Genomic DNA, 23,704 nt, shown 5'->3' with positions numbered 1-23,704 from the left:
TGGAGCGTCAGCCTCAGTATCAGTCCTTCCAATGAACACCCAGGAGTGATCTCCTAGGATTGACTGGTTGGATCTCCTTGTAGTCAAAGGGACTCTCAAGAGTCTTCTCCAACATCAAAGTTCAAAAGCATCAATTCTTCAGCACCCAGCTTTCTTTATAGTCCCACTCTCACATCCATACATGACTACTATAAAAGCCATAGCTTTGACTAGACGGACCTTTGCTGGCAAAGTAACATCTCTTCTTTTTAACATGCTATCTAGGTTGGTCATAGCTTTTCTTCCAAGGAGAAAGGGTCTTTTAATTTCATGGCTGTGGTCACCATCTGCAGTGATTTTGGAGCCCAAGAAAATAAAGTCTGTCCCATTTCTTGATTACTAGTGAAGTTGTGCATCTCTTCATGTCACTTTCATATCTTACAGCCTTGTAAGGTAGGGATTATCATCATGACATCATAGAGAAAACCTGACACAGAGAGGTTATACTTAACCTATCTTAACCTTATACCCATCCGAGGTCACCCAGCTACTAAGTGGTGGTTCAAGGATTCAAACCCAGGTCTGCCTAATCAAAACCCTCGTGCTTATCAATCCTATTGTATTAACCACCCCATTTCTTTCCTACAGGTTGTAAGAATCTTGGAGAAGTTGCTGTTCTAGGTCTCGTAAAACTGAGTACCCAATCACTGAAAAGGCTTTCTTTCTCAAAGTCTGAATTAGTAGCTGTTGACCCACCAAAGCTAATGTCTGTGCCCTTTCGGTATTAGCATTTCTCAGAACAAGTCTTTGCAGGCATGAAATGACCTATTCTATCTAGCCCTTTGGGTTTCTGAGGCAGATATATTATTCTGTTTGCTTGGTGATGAACTTTTAGAATAATACTTAAATCATTCCATAAATACAGAGTGAGGGTTAGGAACCAGGAAACAGAGCTGAGAAAAAGTTGGCTTTTAATTTTTGCCATGTAAACTATTACTCTGGCAGGAAAGAGGGGATATTGTATTTTATAGAGTTGCCAATTACAAAGATGTCCGGAATATGCAATTAACCTACTACAGTTTTGTTGTTGTTGTTGTTGTTGTTTTAATCAGGACCTCTTCTCCCCTGAGCTCCAGTTACCTCACATAGGCCAAGGAGTGATCTGACCGAGGAGGGTGGTGTTGGCTCCAAGTGTTTAATTCCAGGGCTGCTGCCAATGAGCCCAACTCCTGGCCCTCTATGAGACACCCTGAAAGGGAGCTGTCATGGGACAGCCAATTCTTATCTATGTCCTTGCCTCAGGGACAGGAGTAGAACAAACACATACTTACAAATGCTTACCTGGGCACTGATTTTTTTTTATTTGGATGTGGACCATTTTAAAAGTCTTTATTGAATTTGCTACAATATTCTATCTGTTTTATGTTTTGGTTTTTTGGCTGTGAGGCACATAGGATCTTAGCTCCCAGACCAGGGATAGAACCCGCACTCCCTGCGTTGCAGGTGAAGTCTTAACCACTAGACTGCCAGGGAAGTCCCCGGGCACTGATTTTTGGAGAGGAAAAAACAACCATAGCAACCTTGATATTTTAGATGCAAAAAAATCATAGCTTTAAGATGTCTAGCATCTCTTTAATCCACCTAAATGATTTCAGCAACAAAACAAGGGATAAAGAAGGGGTCCCCTTGCAGGAATTTTGAAAATAATGCTATCTATATCTTCACCTTGGAATCTCTAGGTAGAGGTGATCACAGGGTTCTTGTGATCTGGGTCCCTTCTACTTCCATATGAATTTTAGAATCACCTGATTAATTTCTTCAAAAGAGGCAGTCAGAATTTTGATAGGGAATGTGGTGAATCTGTAGATCAATTTGGGGAGTGTTGTCATCTTAACAATATTAAATCTCCTAATTCATGAACATGATTATTTCCTTTTACTTAGGTCTTCTTTAAATTATTCAATGATGCTTTGTAGTTTTTAGTGTGCAGCAGGTCTTGTATTTCTTTTGTCAAATTTATTCTTAAGTATTTTTTTTGACAGTATTGGAAATGAAATTGCTTTTTTAATTTCATTTTTGGATTGTTCATTGCTAGTTATATAAAAATACAACTGATATTTGTATATTGATCTTCTATTCAGCAACCATGCTGAACTTATTTTTTAGTTCTAAGTTTTTTGTGGATTCCTTAGGATTTTCAATATACAAAATCATGTCATCTACTAATAGAGATAGTTTTACTTCTTTCTAATCTTGATGCCTTTTATTCATTTTCCTTGCCTAACTGCCCTGGCTGAGACCTCCAGCACAAGGTTGACTGGAAGTGGGGACAGCAAATCCTTGCATTGTTCTTGATCTTAAGGAGAAATTGTTCAGTCTTTCACTATTAACTATGATATAACTTTCATGTTTTTGTAAATGCCCTTCAATAGCTTGAGGAAACTATCTTCTGCTTGTTTTCTGAGCATGTCTATTATGAAAGTGTTGGATTTTCTCAAACGCTTCATCAGCATCTATTGAGATGATCATGTAGTTACTGTCCTTCATTCTATCGATATAATCTATTTAAACTGATTTTCACATGTTAAACCAAGCTTTTACCCCTGCTATCGATTACACTTGGTCATGGTATATAATCCTTTTAATATGTTGCTGGATTTAGTTTACTACTATTTTGTGGAGATTTTTACATCTATTACATTTGGGATATTGGCCTGTAGTTTTCTTTTACTCTATTTGTCCAATAATGGTATCAAAGCCTCATAGAATGAGTTGTGAAGTATTCCCTCTTTTATTTTGTTAAAAAATTGGTGAAGGATTGGCTTGAATTTTCCTTTAAATGCTTGGTAGTATTCACCAGTGAAAACATTTGAGCTTGAGATTTTCTTTCTAAAAAGTTTATGACTACTTCAATCTCTTCAGTTGTTAGAAGTCTACTAAAATTTTCCCTTGCTTCTGGAGTCAGTTTTGGTAATTTCTATCTTTCTAGAATTTGCCTATTTTATCTAGACCATCTAATATGTTGGCATATAATATCTCATGTGAAAGTGTTAGTCACTTAGTTGTGTCTAACTCTTTGCGACCCCATGAACTGTAGCCCTCCAGGCAGGAATACTGGAGTGGGTAGCCATTTCCTTCTCCAGGGGACCAAAGCTGGGTCTCCCTGTATTGCAGGCAGATTCTTTACCATCTGAGCCACCAGGGAATCCTCAAGAATACTGGAGTGGATAGCCATTCTCTTCTCCAGGGTATCTTCCCCACCCAGGGATTGAACCAGCAGGCAGATTCATTACTATCTGAGTCACCAGGAAGCCCTATAATATCTCATAGAATTCCCTTATGATCCTTTTTACTCCTGCAAAGTTGGTAATAAAGTCTTCTCTTTCATTCCTGATTTTAGTTGAGTGTTCTTTTCTCAGTCAGTATAGCTAAAAGTTTGTCAATTTTATTGATCTTTGCCAATAATCTACATGTGGTTTCAATTTTCTTTACTGTTTTTCTATTTTGTTTCATTTATTCCTGCTCTAATCTTCATTATTTCCTTCCTTCTGCTTGCTTTAGTTTGCTATTCTTTTGCTAATTTCCTAAGATTGAATATTAGGTCATTGAGATCTTCTTTCCTTTCCTCTTGAGTACTACTTTAGCTACATCTCATAATTTTGCTATGTTGTATTTTCACTTATTTTCTAATTTCCATTATGATTTTTTTCTTTGACTATTGGTTATTTAGGAGTACACTGTTTAATTTCCACATATTTGGGAATCTCCTAAATCTTCTTCTGTTATTGATTTCTAATTTTTTTTTCATTGTGGTTGATTAATACAGTTTGTATGACTTCCAATTCTTTTACATGTGTGGAAATGTGTTTTTGCAGTCCAGTGTATGGCCTATCTTAAATGTTCCATGTGCACTTGACATGAATGTGTATTTTGCTCTCGTTGGGTAGAGTGTTCTATAGATGTATGATAGATCTAGTTGGTTTACAGTGTTGTTCAAGTCTTTTATGCAAGAGTGATTTTTCAGAGGTCCTTATGCTACCAACTCTGGAAATAATTTTCCACTACAGTTACTTTAAGAGAAAATAGCTTTAGGATGATGCTCTCAAACAAAGAATTTTCTTTAGGTTGACAACATCAGTATTAATAAAACAACTTACTTAGTTTGTATTTGTCAGTCGAAGCTATAATCTTGTCTTTGGTTACTTCTACAAAATGATGTAGTTTGAAAATACTAGTGAAAAAGGTTTTTTTCTGGGCAATCTTTCAAACTATACTTAAGAAGTCAAATTATTTTCCTGGTAGTACTTACTACCAAAGGCTATGATTGAGTCTTTGAAAAAACCATGAAGAGAACAAAGTAATAAGAAAACATGAGAGGCTGAATTTTATTGGGATTTTGTTGTCCAGAGGATGTCTGGCAATTTCTGCAGAGATTTCTGTATGTCTTCACTGGATAGCACTACCAGTATCTAGTGGGTCGAGGCTAGGGATGCTGCTAAATATCCTATAATGCACAGGACAGGCCCCACAAGAGAAAAAGATTTGGTCTGGCATGCCAATGGTACTAAGACTGAGAAACCTTGCCCACAGATTAAATCCAATTTGTTGAGATCAAAATGGAGGAATTATTTAAATTATATTACTATGAAAATCATACTTTTTTTCATCATGCACATTTTAAGTGCCTTGATTTTGTTTCATGGAGGAAAGGACACCAGAGATATAAGCTAGAATTACATTTTTTAAAGTTAATAGGTGACAAACTTGAAATTCAGGGTGTATTACTGAAATCAACATAAGAGATTAGCATAAGATAAATAGCATTAATGGAAATCACCATTTGATAGGAAGTAATTTAGTTATTTCACACAGAGATTAATCATGGAGAGGTAGCATTTCCTTAAGGACTGAAAGGAACTGGAAAATTGATCAGCTACTCTTTCTCTGCAAAGCGGTAAGTACTTAGAATACCTTTAATAAAGTAATTTTGTTTTAGGTTTCATAGACTTGGTAAAGGTGTTTAGGATTTTAGATTTTTAAAATATATACATATACATATATATATATATATATGTATATGTATATATATATATGTATTTTCCTGGTAGCTATGTACAGCATGTGGTATCTTAGTTCCCCCACCAAGGATTGAACCCACACTTCCTGCAGTGAAAGCCTGGAATCTTAACCACTGGACCACCAGGGAAGTCCCCTAGGATTTTAGATTTTTTTTTTTTTTTTGTCTAATAGGTAACTCTCATTTTCTAGAATCCATTGGTATATATGCTCCATGAGGGCAAAGATTGTTTAGTATTGTATCAGGTATTCTGCTTTCTAGTTCTTTCTTGTGATCTAGAATAGGAGTCAGCACCTTTTCTATAAATGGTAAGATAAGAGATATTTTCACCTTTGCAGAATATATAATTCACATTACAACTGCCCAGGTAGGGTCTTCAGTTGGTCTTCTAATTGGTTGTTGTTTATTTATATGAAAACTACTGCTGCCTATATTTGATTTTACCACCAAAAATGTACTAAAATTCCAGATCATTTGTAACAGTTTTTTAGTTCATGCTGTTAGGTTTTCTAGCAATAATTTATATTATTATATATACAAAAATATATAAAATTATACATATAATTTTATTCATAATAATAACTTTACCTCATCTTTCCCAATTTTTATGCATTTTGATTTCTCTAGTCTAATTGTTTTGGCTAAAAATTTTAAAATAATAACAACAATGGTAATAAAAACTATCCTTTGTCCTGATTTTAATGGGAAAAGCTTCTACCATTTTCCCATAAATCGTAATAGTGACTTTTTCATTAAATTCCATCATGGTAAGAAAGTAAATTAATCAATTCCTATTTTATTAATAGTTCATTTAAAATTGTGAATATATGTTTCATTTATCAAATGCCTTCTCTATTAAAAAAATATGTCATTTTCTTTTGATTTGTTAACCTGCCAGTGTCCAGTTTATTTAGTCTTTCAAACAGATTTTTCAGTTCAGTTCAGTTCAGTTCAGTCACTCAGTCATGTCCAACTCTTTGCGACCCCATGAATTGCAGCACGCCAGGCCTCCCTGTCCATCACCAACTCCCGGAGTTCACTCAGACTCACGTCCATCGAGTCGGTGATGTCATCCAGCCATCTCATCCTCTATCGCCCCCTTCTCCTCCTGCTCCCAATCCCTCCCAGCATCAAAGTCTTTTCCAATGAGTCAGCTCTTCACATGAGCTGGCCAAAGTACTGGAGTTTCAGCTTTAGCACCATTCCTTCCAAAGAACACCCAGGACTGATCTCCTTCAGAATGGACTAGTTGGATCTCCTTGCAGTCCAAGGCACTCTCAAGAATCTTCTCCAATACCACAGTTCAAAAGCATCAATTCTTCAGCGCTCAGCTTTCTTCACAGTCCAACTCTCACATCCATACATGACTATTGGAAAAACCATAACCTTGACTAGATGGACCTTTGTTGGCAAAGTAACGTCTCTGCTTTTGAATATGCTGTCTAGGTTGGTCATAACTTTCCTTCCAAGGAGCAAGCGTCTTTTAATTTCATGGCTGCAATCACCATCTGCAGTGATTTTAGAGCCCCCCAAAATAAAGCCTGACATTGTTTCCACTGTTTCCCCATCTATTTCCCATGAAGTGATGGGTCCAGACGCCGTGATCTTAGTAGACTGGGGTTGGCCACAAGAGAAAGCCCCATGAGATTTAGAAGTTAAGAAGTTAAGCAGCACAGGGCAGCAAAGGAGACACAGACATAAAGAACCGGCTTTTGCAGTGAACATTTATAATAGCTAGGAAGCACCCTAGATATCCTTCAGCAGAGGAATGGATAAAGAAGCCATGGTACATGTACACAGTGGAATATTACTCAGCTATAAAAATGAACACATATTTTAAAAAATGAACACATTTGAATCAATTCTAATGAGGTGGGTCAAACTGGAGCTTATTGTACAGAGTTAAGTAAGTCAGAAGGAGAAACACAAATACTGCATATTAACGTATATATATGGAATTTAGAAAGATGGTAATGATGAGCCTATATGCAGGGCAGCAAAAGAGAGACTTAAAGAACAAACTTTTGGACTCTGTTGGAGAAGGTGAGGGTGGGATGATTTGAGAGAATAGCACTGAAACATCTATATCACCATATGTGAAACAGATGACCAGTGCAAGTTCCTTGCATGAAGCGGGGCACTCAAAACTGATGCTCTGGGACAACCAGGAGGAATAGGGTGGGAAGGGGGGGGCGTGGTTCAGGATTTTGGGACACATGTGTACCTGTCACTGAGTCATGTCGATGTATGGCAAAAAAAAAAAAAAAATCACAATATTGTAAAGTAATTATCCTCCAATTGAAATAAATACATCAATTATATATAAAAACAACAACAGACTTTTGGGCCCCAATGGCCTGGCCCAGCCAGAGATGGCTCTGCACATTAGTCAGTCAGGAGGTGGCTGCCCAGAGCCACAACCTGGGGATGGGGGTGTGGGGAAAGGCGGTGGGGGAGGAGAGGGATGGGTACGGAGGGACGGCCGGGGGTGGGGGAGAGGGAGGGGCGGCATGGGATGGTGGCGGGGAGGGGGTGGCTGAGCCTGCCGGGAAAGACGGAAGTGGTTGTGGGGTAACCCCGGCGGCAGCAGCCGGCACAGGAAGCGGAAGCCGCCTGGGATCTTCAGTCATGGAGCAGTTTCGCACCGAGGAGATGCAGACGGCCGTGTCCTGCTACCTCAAACGCCGGCAGTACCGGGGTGGGGACGGCCCATCGAAGCAAGGCCTGCGACTGTCACAGAGCGTCCAGGATATGGCTACCAGCCTCGCAGTCCAGTCAGAATCGGGTTGTGCCAACACAGTGTCTGCAGCCCCTTGCCAGGCAGACCCCCAGCAATATGAAGTACAGTTCGGACGGCTGCGGGATTTTCTCATGGACTCTGCCTCCCAGCATAGCGACGAACTGATGCCTCTCCTCTACCCTCTCTTTGTCTACCTCCATCTCGACCTGGTCCAGAACAGTTCAAAGAGCACAGTGGAAAGCTTTTACAGCCGCTTCCATGGAATGTTTCTCCAGAATGCCAGCCAGAAGGACGTCATTGAGCAGCTCCAGACCACCCAGACCATCCAAGACATCCTGTCTAACTTCCGGCTGCGGGCCTTCCTGGACAACAAGTACGTGGTTCGTCTGCCGGAAGACAGCTACAACTACCTTCTCTGCTACCTCCAGAGTGACAACAACACCGCGCTGTGCAGAGTCCTCACCTGGCACATCCACCTGGACGTGCAGCCCGCCGAGAGGATGGACTACCAGCTCTATGCCAGCGGTGGCTCCTCCACCGGCGAGGGCGGCTGCTCCAGTGGCGAGGGCGGCTCCTCCAGTGGCAAGGGCAGCTCCTCCAGAGGCCAGGGCAGCTCCTCCAGAGGCCAGGGCAGTGGCCTGGAGCCCACCGACCTGCCCATGTACATCCTGCAGAAAGAGGAGGATCTGGACATCCTTCAGGAGACCATCAAGCGCATCCAGGATGGCCCCCCCTCCCTCACCACCATCTACACCTACACCTTCTACAACACTGAGCAGCTGCTGAACACGGCGGAGGCCTCCCCCGACAACAACCTGCTCGCTGCGGGCTTTAACAACTCCCGTATAAAACTGTGGAGTCTGACTTCCAAGTTTAAATCCAAGCCCCATCAAGTAGACGTGTCCCGCATCCACTTGACTTATGATACACTCGAGGTCGACGAGGAGGACAGGACAGCCAAGGAGATGAAGGTTCTGCAGGGACACTGCGGGCCGGTGTACAGCACCAGGTTCCTCCCGGACAGCTCGGCGCTGCTCTCCTGCTCTGAAGACACGTCCATCAGGTACTGGGACCTGGAGAGCTTCACTAACACTGTGCTGTACCAGGGCCATGCCTACCCCGTGTGGGACCTGGACATCAGCCCGCACAGCCTGTTCTTTGCCAGCGCGTCCTACGACCGCACGGCGCGGCTGTGGTCGTTTGATCGGACTTACCCACTGCGAATCTACGCCGGGCACCTGGCGGATGTGGACTGTGTCAAGTTCCACCCCAATTCAAACTATTTAGCCACGGGCTCAACAGACAAGACGGTGCGGCTGTGGAGTGCCCAGCAGGGGAACTCGCTGAGACTCTTCACAGGCCACTGTGGCCCCGTGCGCTGTCTGGCCTTTTCCCCCAACGGTCAGTACCTGGTGTCGGCGGGCGAGGACCAGCTGCTGAAGCTGTGGGACTTGGCATCTGGGACCCTCTACAAAGAGCTACAGGGCCACACGGATGACATCACCAGCGTCACCTTCAGCCTGGACAGCAGCCTGATTGCATCAGCATCCATGGATAACTCCGTGCGTATCTGGGACATCAAGAGCAAGCACAACAGCACGCCCGCCAATGGCTCATCCAGTGAGCTCTTGGGCGTCTACACCAGCCAGATGAGCAATGTGCTGAATGTGCAGTTCATGGCCGGCAACCGCCTGCTGGTGACCGGAATCGGAGAAGAAAATCAGGAACACTGATTTATACTTTTGAGGTAACGGACTGGGCAGTGCGAAGGGTTCCAGACAGCAAGTCTTGGGACAAACAGATGGAATCACTGACTGTAAGACTCCCCTTGTCCCCTCTTGCCCCGAAGATGTCCCGAGGCCACCACCCTCCATTCAGCCCCCAGGTGTGGAAGGACATGGGGAGGCAGGGTGGTAACGGGGAACAAACAGGAGATCAGAAATCCCAGAGATGCTGCTGTGTCCTCCAGCGGCCCCTTCCTGTCTTTGGTGCCAAGGTGTCCTCGCCTTGCCAGGGCTGCACTTGGCTGGAGGATGTTTGCCAGATGCCCTGGCCAGGAGCAGTGCTGCAGGATTACTGGGTGAAGGGACTCCATCCTGATAGGCATGCAGGGGTGGGATGTAGTGGGGCAGCATTATCCTGGCAAATGCCTTTCCTTTTCCCTTTCCTTTTCCCTAATTACAGAGAACCAGGGCTTTTTTTTTTTTTATGATTACCGTTATAATTATTCTTGAGAAGAAAGCTAGCACTGGCAGAGGGGGCCTTTGCTGCTCTCATCTTTCCGTTTTTACTCCTGGCACTGGCTGTGATACTTGGAATTTAGAGGTGCAGGGAAGTCACAGAACTTGGTCGCATAGTGTATTGGGAGAAAGGGAAAATTTCTGGGTGACAGATTACTCCGGATGACATGTTTCAGGAAGGGGGTGGGTGGGTTTGATTGAGAAAGTCGGGCTCTTGCAGCAGGGGTGGGAAAGATTCTTTTCGTGTCTGCACTTCTATTAACAATTCTCTCTCTTGAAAGGACAGATTGTAGTAAAGAAATGAAAATACTTAGAAATGAGAAGTCAAAAGATAAACTTAGAAAATGTCAAATTTCCAAATGATTCCGAGGTGTGGCTTTTCCAACATCTTTTCTCCTGAGATGGTCCCGCCCACCTTCTGCTTTGCAATAGCAGTTTAATGAACAGTCTGTGAAACACATGCATACAAATACATGCATCGAAAACTACGTTCTGGGGCTGAAGTGACTTCTAATTTGTGGGAAAAGGATTAAATATTTCTGTTTTCTGAAAATATTTTGTATTTTGTTTTTTATTAAAATATATTTAGTTTCTAAAAAAGAACAGACTTGGACTCTGGGAGAAGGCAAGGATGGGATGATTTGAGAGAATAGCATTGAAACATGTATAGTACCATATGTAAAATAAATGACCAGTGCAAGTTCAATGCATGAAGCAGGGCACTCAAAGCCAGTGCTCTGGGACAACCCAGAGGGATGGGGTAGGGAGGGAAGTGGGAGGGGGGTTCAGGATGGGGGGACACATATATACCTGTGGCCCATTCATGTCGATGTATGGCAAAAACCATCACAATATTATAAAGCAATTATCCTCCAATTTAAATAAACTAATCTTTTTAAAAAAGAAGATAAGCAGCAGCTATTTTAGCTGCTATATTTACAATCCCGCTGTAGAGTACCAGGAGAGCTGCCACTGATCTGCTGGTTCACCTTGTTGGCCAGGGGCAGTACTCAGTGCTTTGGGTAGCCTTCAGAAGCTGCTTTTGCCATGGCACTGCATCTCCTCACAGCTTCCCTCCTTAGCTTCTCTGGGATAAGCACACATGCAGTGCCATGGCAAAGCCAGCTTCTCCTGAAGGCTACCCACAGCACTGAGGCTGGAGGTTGAAAGAGACAGATCCAGCTTCTCATTTGTCTTTGGTATCATCTATGCCCAGCTCACCTCCAACTGCTGGTCTGGCTAAACTGCCAGCTCAACACTAGATGCAGCGAAAATAGCCTTACGTGACCTGCTCTACCATCCCCACAATAAGCCCCATAATAAACCCTTTACGTTATACATGGTGTTTTTATTTCTCTATTGAACTCTGATTATTCTCCTAGAAATTATTTCATCTGTTCTCATTAATGACTTCAGCAAGTCTGCTGGTACAATCTTATTTGGTACAGAATCATTGAAATTTTATATATTTTATGTCCTAAGTTACACATCAATTTTAAAATGTGACTGAATCAACTTCAAGAATATCTCTTTGTTTTTCAAGTGCTAGTGAATTATATTTTTCTGAGGGAAAATGGTCTCCTGAATGGAAGCCACTGAAATTGTTCATGATGTATACTGACTCAGCAATTCTAATAATCAGATTTCAGTCAAATCACTACATGGGTGTCCTGGGAGACCTTTGGTCAATGTGGAAGTTTTAATTGTTCTGGACTGGACAGAGGAGCCTGGTGGGCTGCGGTCCATAGTGTCACAAAGAGTCAAGACACTGCTGAAGTGACTTAGCTCACATGCCCTGACTTAACCATTTAACACACAATTAGTGATTTTTCCACTCTTATGGGAAACAGGACTGGAAATTGGGACTTTTTTCTTTTTTACTTAAGTAAGTCACACTGTGTCCATGTTCCTAAAGACAGTTTTATGCACTGCAATGACTGAAACATGTACTGCTTAAATATTTCTGTGAACGATTTCTCTCAGCCCAGAGGTGATGCTAGCTTGCTATGTCATATTTTTGCTTTTGGCTGATGATGTATTTTCTGTCACCTACAATTTGAGGAATTCATCCTCTTATGGGAAAAACCTGGGTTCATCAATTCCCAGCATGTCTCAAGCTCAGCACGATACAGATTTGGAGCCAGATAATTCTTTGTTGGGTGGACTGTTTAGTAATATCCCAGGCATCTGCCCACTAGATCCCAGTAGCAGCTCCACCTTGAGTCACCCTAAGTTCTGACAACCAAAACTATCTTCATACTTTGTTCCATGTGCCCTAGCAGGGAGCGGGGAGGAGGAGAATCACCCTGTCTGATTACCACTGAGCATTTTGATTCAGACACACCTGGACATGGGTTAGGGAGAGAAGAAATCTTACAAGTGGAAGCTATAAGTCATGGCAGGCACCATATGAATACATTTATCCCTCTGTATTCAAGGGGGATGGGTTCTAGGACCCTTGACGATACCAAAATCCATGGATGCTCAATCCCTTACATGAACAGTGTAGTATTTGTAGAATTTGGGCTTCCCTGGTGGCTCAGATGGTAAAGCGCCTGTCTGCAATGCAGGAGACCTGGGTTTGATACCTGGGTTGGGAAGATCCCCTGGAGAAGGAAATGGCAGCCCATTCCAGTACTCGTGCTTAGAAAATCCCATGGACGGAGGAGCCTGGCAGGCTACAGTACATGGGGTCGCAGAGTCGGACACAACTGAGCGACTTCATTTCACTTACACAATCCTCTCGTATACTATTTTTAATTTTAATTTTTAATTAGAGGATAATTACTTTACAACACTGTGATGGTTTCTGCCATACATCAACATGAATTGGCCAGCCATATACTTTAAATCATGTCTAGATTACTCATAATACCTAATACTATGTAAATACCATGTAAATAGTTGCTGGTGTGTGGCAAATTCCAGTTTTACTTTTCTGGAATTGGTTCTACTTTTTTTTTTTTTTTCTGAGTATTTTTGATCTGCAGTTAGTTGATTCTGCAAATGCAGGACCCAGGGATCCAGAGGGCTGAGTATAATGCTTAACACTGTTTGGGGAAGAGAATAAGAGATTCTCTAGGGACCCCTCTGCAAAGTCAAGGGTATGATCTTCATCACTGCCAAATGATGGGCCAGAATGGAGTAGGATACCATCTTGCTTAAGTAGCAGAATATATTAATATATGATTCCCTCTGTGGCTCTGTCTCAGCTTCCCTGGGGAAATAAGTAAATTTGAGCCTGTGCTGTGCTGTGCTTAGTCGTTCAGTTGTGTCCGACTCTTTATGACCCCATGGACTGTAGCCTGCCAGGCTCCTCTGTCCATGAGATTCTCCAGGCAAGAATCCTGGAGTGGGTTGCCATGCCCTCCTCCAGGGGATATTCCCAACCCATGGATGGTACCCAGGTCTACCTGCATTGCAGGAGGATTCTTTACCATCTGAGCCACCAGGGAAACCCCAAGTTTGAGTCTAAGGGTTGCTAATTATATTCACTGACTTAATGATAGGTATCACAATAGAAAAGTAGTCAGTTGGTCAACTGAATGAAACTAGGACACTTTCTAACACCATACACAAAAATAAACTTGAAATGGATTAAAGACCTAAATGTAAGACCAGAAACTATAAGACTCTTAGAGGAAAATATAGGCAGAACACTCTCTGACATAAATCACAGCAAGATCCTCTATGACTCACCTCCCAGAATAATGGAAATATAAACAAAAATAAACAAATCAGACCTAATTAAACTTAAAACCTTTTGCACAATGAAGGAAACTATAAGCAAAGTGAAAAGAGAGCCCTCAGAATGAGAGAAAATAATAGCAAATGAAACAACTGACAAATAATTAATCTCCAAAATATACAAGCAGCTCATGCAGCTATCAATACCAGAAAAATGAACAGTCCAATCAAAAAGTGGGCAAAAGACCTAAACAGACATTTCTCCAAAGAAGACATATAGATGGCTAATAAACACATTGAAAGATGCTCAACATCACTCATTATTAGAGAAATGCAAATCAAAATGACGAGGTATCACCTCACACCAGTCAGAATGGCCATCATCAAAAAGTCTATAAACAATAAATGCTGGAGAGGGTGTAGAGAAAGGGGAACCCTCTCTTATGTTGTTGGTGGGGATGCAAACTGGTACAGCCACTATGGAGAACAATGTGGAGACTCCTTTAAAAGCTGGGAATAGAATTGCCGTACAACCCAGCAATCCCACTGCTGGACATACACCCTGAGGAAACCAGAACTGAAAGAGACACATGTACCCCAGTGTTCACTGCAGCACTGTTTACAATAGCCAGGACATGGAAGCAACCTAGATGTCCATCGGCAGATGAATGGATAAGGAAGTTGTGGGACATATACACAATGGAATATCTCAGCTATAAAAAGGAACACATTTGAGTCAGTTCTAATGAGGTGTATGAACAGAGTGAAGTAAATCAGAAAGAGAAAGACAAATACTGTATATTAACAATGACGGTACTGACGATTCTACATGCAGGGCAGCAAAGGAGACACAGAGGTAAAGAACAGACTTTTGGACTCTGGAAAAGGAGAGGGTGGGATGATTTGAGAGAATAGCATTGGAACATATACATTACCATATGTAAAACATGACCAGTGCGAGATCGATGCATGAAGCAGAACACCCAAAGCTGGTGCTCTGGGACAACTTAGAGGGATAGGGTGAGGAGGGAGGTGGGAAGGGGGTTCAGGATGCAGGGGACACATGTATACCTATGGCCCATTCATGTTGATGTACGGCAGAAACCATCACAATATTGTAAAGTAATTATCCTCCAATTAATTTAAAAAATTAAACCAGTTATACAGTAAGAAAGCAAAAAATATTACCTCTGGACTTTAGTTTCCAGTAATACGGTAGACAAAATATTTCAGATTGACCCTCCTGCTGAGAAAAATTTTAAATACTGGATTAAAAAAGTTATTAAAAGAGCTGATAGCAGGCAAGAAAGACAGGAAAACATAGGCAATAAGATAGAAACCCAGAGAGGTAAGTAGTGCACCAAAGCAGTCTTTGACATTGAGAGTAGTGGCCAAACTGATGTGAACTTGAACTTCAGTGTCACACTTCTCTGGGGCATGAATACAGGAGAAGAAACCAAGGGCCTGCCTAAAAGGCAGAGTCTACACAAAAGTCCTCATCATAACACTGGGAACCCAAAGGGTTATAGTCTCAAGGAACTGCAATGAAAATTACTCTCTAAATCTTTGTACTGAGAAGAGAGAGAGGAGATTCCCTCAGGAAGATGTAATAATAAGCTGCCCTTTTGGAGCCTGCTGCTGCTGCTGCTAAGTCGCTTCAGTCGTGTCTGACCCCGTGTGACCCCATAGACAGCAGCCCACCAGGCTCCCCTGTCCCTGGGATTCTCCAGGCAAGAACACTGGAGTGGGTTGCCATTTCCTTCTCCAATGCATGAAAGTGAAAAGTGAAAGTGAAGTCGCTCAGTCGGGTCTGACTGTAGCCTACCAGGCTCCTCCGTCCATGGGATTTTCCAGGCAAGAGTACTGGAGTGGGTTGCCATTGCCTTCCCCGCTGCTTTGGAGCCTAGACAGCCCCAATTCACATTTCTTATAACACATATGGGTGTTCAACAAAACCTGAAACCAATAATCTAGTAGTTTTAGACAGGCTGGATAAGTATCCACAGCTGACAGATGAGAGCAAAAGTCAGTTCTCTACACTAGGAACTCTACTCCAAATCTCCAAGAATTCCAGCACATAAAATTTTTTAAGGAATACAAGCAAGAGGCAAAAGAAATCATGAAAAAGAAGGTAGGAAAGTATAGTACCATGAGTGAGAATTTGTAGAAAAAAATAAGAGCAAGGAGAAACAGACCTATAAAGATTTCACATATTAGTTATAGACTAAAAACAGCTTATAAAAGTAAAATAAATAATGAATAACTTTAAACATGCATGCAGAGAACAAGAAATTTTGAAAAATAGCCATACAAATTTGAAACGGAACTTTTAGGAGTTAAAAATAAATAACTCAAAAGGGGACTTTGGAATATTTATCAGAAGAAATTAATCAGAATGCATGAGAGAGACAAAAGTAAGGAAAATGTGAAAGAGAGGTTATAAGATACATAGAATAGTATGAGAAACTAATCAGAATTATAGATAGCAAAGAGAAAGCAAACAGGCACAGGTAATATCTGAACACACAGTACAATAAAATAAAGTCACAGGACATAATTCAGTCAACATGAATTCACAGGACATGTTCATTACAGACTATAAATACAAAATATCAAATAAGAAACATTGAGTTTAATCCAGAAACATAAGACTGCTCTATTATTTAGAAATCAAACAATAACAAGAAACATGGAAATATGTCAACTCAATAATTGCAAAAAAGCATTTGAAAAAAACCCCACACCATTCATAATATAAAAAAAAGTATTCCAAATCTTTAAGAAACATCAGAATAGGAGGAAACTACCTTAACCTGATAAGAGCAACTATTATGTTAAAATATATGAAACTGCTGTTTTTGTAAGTCAGAAATGGTCAAATGCCACCAATTTTTATATTTTTCAATCTAATATGAAATGTTATAACAAACATCATAGTCAATGAGGACATCCTAAAAGCCCTGTCTCTGATGTTCAGATACAAGGTGAGGGGCTCACTCATCACTTTCATTTAATACTGTGCTGATGTCTTGGTCAAGGCAATAGGGCATGAAAGAGAAACATAAGGCAAATTAGAAAAAAAGAGATCAAGTATCATTATTTACAGGGGATGTGATTTACGTTTCTAAAAAAAGCCTAAACTATGCACGTATAAACCAAAACCAATAAAAGAGTTTAATAACACTGCATGCTAAGTTACTTCAGTTGTGTCCGACTCTCTGTGATCCTGCCTGGCTCCTTTGTCCATGGGATTCTCCAGGTAAGAATACTGGAGTGGGCTGCCATGCCCTCTTCCAGGGAATCTTCTGACCCAGGGATCAAACCCGCGTCTCTTAAATCTCCTGCATTGGCATGCAGGTTCTTTACCACTAGTGGCACCTGGGAAGTCCATTAATAGGATTACTAGACTATATGTACATACACATATATCTCACATATTTTTTTATCAATTAAAAAATAGATTGGAATGGGGAACTTCCCTGGTGGTCCAGTGGTTATAACTTCCCCTTCCAAAGCAGAGGGTGCAGGTTCAATCCCTGGTCAGGAAGCTACAATCCCTCATGCCTCACGGCCAAAAAACAAAAAACATAAAACAGAAGCAATACTGTAACAAATTCAATAAAGACTTTAAAAATGATTCATTTCAAAAAATCTTTTTAAAAAATTTGAAGGGCATGAGAGTCTCATGTATGTGCTTAATCGTTCAGTTGTGTTCAACTCTTTGCAACCCCATGGACTGTAGCCCTCCAGGCTCCCCTGTCCATGGGGATTCTCATGATGTGCTCTGCATATAAGTCAAATAAGCAGGGAGACAATATACAGCCTTGACGTACTCCTTTTCCTATTTGGAACCAGTCTGTTGTTCCATGTCCAGTTCTAACTGTTGCTTCCTGACCTGCATACAGATTTCTCAAGAGGCAGGTCAGGTGGTCTGTATTCCCATCTCTTGAAGAATTTTCCACAGTTGATTGTGATCCACACAAAGGCTTTGGCATAGTCAATAAAGCAGAAATAGATGTTTTTCTGGAACTCTCTTGCTTTTTCCATGATCCAGCGGATGTTGGCAATTTGATCTCTGGTACCTCTGCCTTTTCTAAAACCAGCTTGAACATCTGGAAGTTCACGGTTCACGTATTGCTGAAGCCTGGCTTGGAGAATTTTGAGCATTCCTTTACTAGCGTGTGAGATGAGTGCAATTGTGTGGTAGTTTGAGCATTCTTTGGCATTGCCTTTCTTTGGGATTGGAAGGAAAACTGACCTTTTCCAGTCCTGTGGCCACTGCTGAGTTTTCCAAATTTGCTGGCATATTGAGTGCAGCACTTTCACAGCATCATCTTTCAGAATTTGAAACAGCTCAACTGGAATTCCATCACCTCCACTAGCTTTGTTCATAGTGATGCTTCCTAAGGCCCACTTGACTTCATATTCTAGGATGTCTGGCTCTAGGTGAGTGATCACACCGTTGTGATTATCTGGGTCTTGAAGATCTTTTTTGTATAGTTCTTCTGTGTATTCTTGCCACCTCTTCTTAATAGCTTCTCCTTCTGTTAGGTCCATACCATTTCTGTCCTTTATCGAGCCCATCTTTGCATGAAATGTTCCCTTGGTATCTCTAATTTTTTTTGAAGAGATCTCTAGTCTTTCCCATTCTATTATTTTCCTCAATTTCTTCGCACTGATCACTGAGGAAGTCTTTCTTATCTCTCCTTGCTATTCTTTGGAACTCTGCATTCAAATGGGCATATCTTTCCTTTTCCCCTTTGCCTTTTGCTTCTCTTCTATTCACAGCTATTTGTAAGGCCTCCTGAGACAACCATTTTGCCTTTTGCATTTCTTTTTCTTGGGGATGGTCTTGACCACGGCCTCCTGAACAATGTTACAAACCTCCGTCCATAGTTCTTCAGGCACTCTATCAGATCTAATCCTCTGGATCTCTTTGTCACTTCCACTGTATAATCGTAAGGGATTTGATTTATGCCATACCTGAATAGTCTAGTGGTTTTCCCTACTTTCTTCAATTTAAGTCTGAATTTGGCCACCTGATGCAAAGAACTGACTCACTGGAAAAGACCCTGGTGCTGGGAAAGATTGAAGGTGGGAAGAGAAGGGGATGACAAAGGATGAGATGGTTCGATGGCATCACTGATTCAATGGATGTGAGCTTGAGTAAACTCCATGAGTTGATGATGGACAGGGAGGCCTGGCGTGCTGCAGTCCATGGGGTCTCAAAGAGCTGGACACGACTGAGGGACTGAACTGAACTGAACCCCAAAGAGGACTATCTTGAATAAATACATCACCAGCCAAACCCTGTTTCCACCCCCTCCGGGTTCCTTTGTTTTAGAGATCTTGGTTGATTTCAATAACTGACCATTTGTACTCTTGTCTTCCTGTGCTTTAAATTCCCCCTTTTATGTTTTAAATTCACCACTAACGAGTGAGCCCTCAAAACCCCAGGCCCCCAACCTCGACCCCAATAAAAGCAGGTATTCTGTGTAATTTCCAGGTCCTGTAAGTAATAAAACTTAATTTTTTCAGCGTTTTCTGATGGTTATTGCTGAAGGGCCTCTTGATGGCATCATAAAACCCCCAAGGGCCAGTCCACCCACAGCACTGGTTATTGATAGGCTGAGACTGGCACAAAACAAAATGCTCTACAGCAATGAAGATGAACAAACTCGAACTGCATGCTTCAACACAGGTGAATATCACACACATAGTAGAGAGCAAAGAAAGAGAGTCACAGATGATTACCTACAATATTTGGCCAGCTTTAGTCAGGAAGTTCGTTTGACTTTTTCTGTAACATGGAAAAACCCAAGCAAACTTTCTGGCCAACCCAATAGTTCCACTCGGACTTCAAAAGCAGGCAAAAGTGGGCAAAGGATTAAATTCTTCAGGAACACATTCAAAGTTGGGAAAAAGAAAACAAGTAACACAAGATTCAAAATAGCAGTTACCTCTGGGGTGGTGTCTTAGCTTAAAAAACAAAACCTCTATCACTCACTGTTCTGGAGGCTGCGAGGTCTGAGATCAAGGTGCAAGAAGAGGTGGTTCTTGGTGAGGGCTGTTTTCTCATCACAAAGTGGAGAGAGGGCCAGTTCTCCTCCTCTTCTTTTAAGGCTACCAATCCCATTAAGAGACTTCCCAGGTGGCACAGTGGTAAAGAACCTGCCTGCCAATGCAAGAGACTCAGGTTCGATCCCTGGGTTGGGAAGATTCCCTGGAGAAGGAACTAGCAACCCACTTCAGTATTCTTGCCTGGAGAATTCCATGGACAGAGGAGCCTGGTGAGCTTCAGTCCATGGGGTCGCAGAGAGTTGGACACAACTGAAGCAACTTAGCACACATCACATAATAACCATCATGAGGGCTCTACCCTCAAGACCTAATTACTTTCCCTAAGGCCTCACCTCCAAATACCATGACTTTCGGTCTTCAACATATGAATTTTGAGGGCACAGTTATTCAGTCCATAGCAGGTAGGAAGGGCTATGCCATCAGGAAAGGACCACTGGGGGTTGCCGAAATATTGGCAATGTTTTATTTCTTAAGCTACAAGTGGGCACACTGGTGTTCATGTAATTATTCTTTAAATTCTACATACATATTTTATATGCTTTTCTATATGAAATATAGATTTCAGAGTTTAAAAAGGAGTGATATCAAAGTCCCTGTGGCTAATCTCAATCAATGCATTGATGTCTTGAAATTTATGACTCTGTTTAATAATATTAACCGAGAAAAGAAAGGCACTCCTGATTTTCTCAAGCTCTCGTTTTCCCCTGCTAGTGTTATGATTAAGAGTTCTCAATCCTCGGAGAACCTAAAGGCCAAAAGATACTAAGAGGGCTGACAGCAGGGCCAGGTCTGGTTAGGACCCCGCAGATATGTATTCTGTCTCTACTGATCTGGGTTCTCAATAAGGGTGAGCAGTCCTGCAAGGGTGATATCCTCAACTCATACTTCCAGCTGTTAGAGAGCAGGGGTGGTTCACTGGGGGACCGTGCCAGTCTGTACGAACAGAGTTTAGGTCCAAATGACTGAGGTGGTGAACACAGGCCACAGAAGGAAAGGGATTCCAAGGCTCTCAACCCAGATGCTTTGGAGAAATGTGTAGACATCATCAGATGGCACAGAAAAAATATAAAGCCCAATATGGGTTTCTTCACAGTAAACAATATCCTCTGCCAGTCACCATGGGCTTCCCAGGTGGCATTAGTGGTAAAGAACCTGCCTGCCAATGTAGGGGACATAAGAGATGCAGGTTCGATCCCTGGGTGGGGAAGATCCCCTGGAGGAGGGCATGGCAACCCATTCCAGTATTCTTGCCTGGAGAATCCCACTGACAGAGGATGGGTGGGCTACAGTCCATTGGGGGCACAAAGAGTGAGATACAACTGGAGCAACTTAGCCATGAGTGCACACCAATGACCACAAGTTGAATATGCATAGGATTCACTAGGGGTATCTGGTAAAATTCTGGCACAGCAGATGTGAGGCCCAGCATAAGAGTCTGCATTTTCAACTAGCTACCAGTTGAGGGTGACAGGGCTGGCCCACTGAGCATACTTTAAGTAGCAATATCCTGGAAACCACCCCCCAAGAGTGGACACAGCAACAGACTGTTCTAGCAAACAGCACACTGGTGAGTCAGAGCTAGTCTAATCCCTCTGACAGGCTCTGAGGTGGGAAGGACACCCTGAGAGACACAGTGGGTAGGTGTCAAGGTTGACAAGTGACCTCAGCTCTAGGAAGGGGGCTGTGCTTTTATAAATTCATCTCTATAATACTGAACAGAGTTCAGTCCATATTCAAGAGACATGACTCCTGCTTTTGTGAGTCTTCTTGACAACACATAATCCCATTTCTCTTGTATTAGAAAGCATTGTTTCTCAATATTGAACCCAGTGAACAGTAAGCTTCTCTGCATCATGTGTTACAGGATATGCCTGTGTGAGTCACCTGCCCTCCAGTAGAAGGGCATGATGAACCTCTCCTCATTCACGTCATCTCTGAGATAATTAGTTTTCATTTTCTCAAAGCCTGATGACTGTGTGGGAACACAAGTCATGACACTTTGCTTTAACTTCCTCATTCGTGGGATGTGGGGTTGTGTCTGGGCATTCTCTGGGGTATCTTCCAACTCCAATAATCCACGACTCTAAGAGAATATTAAATTCTTCATACTACAATCTGTGCATGCAACAGAGCTTTCTTTTCTAACATGGTAGGCAGCATGCTTACAAAGACACATTTCAGAGTTTCTAATAGGAAGAATCACCTGGGCTTTGGGTGGAGCCCTGAGCAATTAACATGGACAGATCTGAAATGTGCCATGTAATCCAAGGAAACTAGAGACACAGAGTCTACTTCAGGCACAAAAGCGAATCATGACTTTTAGCAATTTAAAGCACTGACTCTTTCAGAGAGCACTTACAATTTTACAGGGAGTTGCAAGTGCTATACTTCGTGGTGGTCGGGTGCATGGCAGGGGAAATGGTGTGCCTTCCTCCAGGATGGTCCCATGGTTACACATCCCCTGCAGTCCACAGCCCCCTGGACCTGGGTGTCAATGCACCCCTCCAGGAACTGGCTGACTATACCTGGTGGGCATGCCTGGTTACCCCTTCTCACCTAGGGTGCAGGGAGCATGGACAGGCCCCACTTGCTGCCAGCTGTTTTGCCGTTTCTTTGCTGCTTTCCTGGTCTCTGATGGTTAGGATTATCCCAGAAAACAGAGGCTCTCAAACTTTGGTATTCAAGCCCTAAAGAGAAAAATTTGGAATAACTGTCAAAATTATTAAGGTACATTGGTCTCTGATTCCACGATTCTACATTTAGGATTTTTTTTTTTTTGAAGTAACAGTTGTCCATACATGAAATTATATATGTTATTCACTGTAGCAATGTTGATAACAGCAAAATAATGGAAACAACTTCAATGTTCATCAATGATAGACTGGACAAATAAATTAGAAGATACTCTATAGGTGTAAGAAAGAAGGAGGAAGAACTTTATATAACGATATGGAAAGATTGCCAAGATACGGTGTGAGGTGAAGTAAGCAAGGGACCAAACAATGCCTATAATATGAAAATAAAGTGAAAGTGAAAGTCGCTCAGTCATGTCCAACTCTTTGTGACCCCATGGACTATACAGTCCATGGAATTCTCCAGGCCAAAATACTGGAGTGGTAGCTATTCCCTTCTCCAGGGAATCTTCCCAACCCTGGGATCAAACCCAGGTCTCCCACACTGCAGGCAATTCTTTACCAGCTGAGCCACCAGGGAAGCCCAAATATAATATGCTATGAAAGAAAGAAAGAAAGTGAAGTCGCTCAGTCGTGTCTGACTCTTTGCGACCCCATGGACTGTAGACTACCAGGCTGCTCTGTCCGTGGGATTCTCCAGGCAAGAGTACTGGAGTGGGTTGCCATTTCCTTCTCCAGGAGATCTTCCCAACCCAGGGATCGAACCCGGGTCTCCCGCACCGCAGGCAGATGCTTTACCATCTGAGCCACCAGGGAAGATTTCTCTAAAATGTAAAATAGTGGTGGGATGCTGGAAAACACACATTTGTATTTATTTTCATATGCATACATAATGTCCTGGAGTATACACATGTAAGAAACTAATACCAGTGGCCACCCTTTGGAGGAAGGTGATGATGGATGCTGACCATGAGGACAGCGGACTGCGGTAGCCTAGTGTCTTCTCACTGAATACCTTTCTGTGCTTTCAATTTTGAATCATGAGACCAGCTTACTTCTTCAAAAGTTAAATATATATATTTTAGACATTTAATGAAACAAAACTCTTAGGTTCTAAGGAATCCCCTAGGGTGTTTTAAAATGCTGATTTTTAGGCCACATCCTCAGATGTTCCAAAGTCAATATGAGTTGATTTCAGTGCTTCTGATGTAGATAGTTCTGGAACCAAGGAACTCTGGGGCGTATAGCCACAGACTACACTCATGCA

The 23,704-nt window shown here is 42.1% G+C and overlaps 1 protein-coding gene across 1 annotated transcript; it reads left to right on the top strand.

Moving 5' to 3' along the window:
- The first annotated feature begins 7,680 nt into the window (after window positions 1-7,680).
- LOC105605373 (TAF5-like RNA polymerase II p300/CBP-associated factor-associated factor 65 kDa subunit 5L) lies at window positions 7,681-9,700 on the top strand. Its single transcript, XM_027962808.3, has 2 exons — window positions 7,681-8,321; window positions 8,400-9,700. The coding sequence occupies exons 1-2, from the start codon at window positions 7,685-7,687 to the stop codon at window positions 9,527-9,529; spliced, it is 1,767 nt and encodes a 588-aa protein (XP_027818609.2). The 5' UTR covers window positions 7,681-7,684; the 3' UTR covers window positions 9,530-9,700.
- Window positions 9,701-23,704: the final 14,004 nt, after the last annotated feature.

Source organism: Ovis aries, chromosome X (assembly GCF_016772045.2).
Source record: "Ovis aries strain OAR_USU_Benz2616 breed Rambouillet chromosome X, ARS-UI_Ramb_v3.0, whole genome shotgun sequence".
Lineage (NCBI taxonomy): Eukaryota > Metazoa > Chordata > Mammalia > Artiodactyla > Bovidae > Ovis > Ovis aries.
This window is presented reverse-complemented; position numbering and strand designations above follow the sequence as displayed.

What these genes read in the sequence shown, in the direction of transcription:
- LOC105605373 (XM_027962808.3), top strand. Translation starts at nt 7,685, where the DNA reads ATGGAGCAGTTTCGCACCGAGGAGATGCAGACGGCCGTGTCCTGCTAC. An exon ending in CTACCAGCTCTATGCCAGCG is followed by an intron (nt 8,322 to 8,399) that starts GTGGCTCCTCCA and finishes GCTCCTCCAGAG; the next exon opens with GCCAGGGCAGCTCCTCCAGA.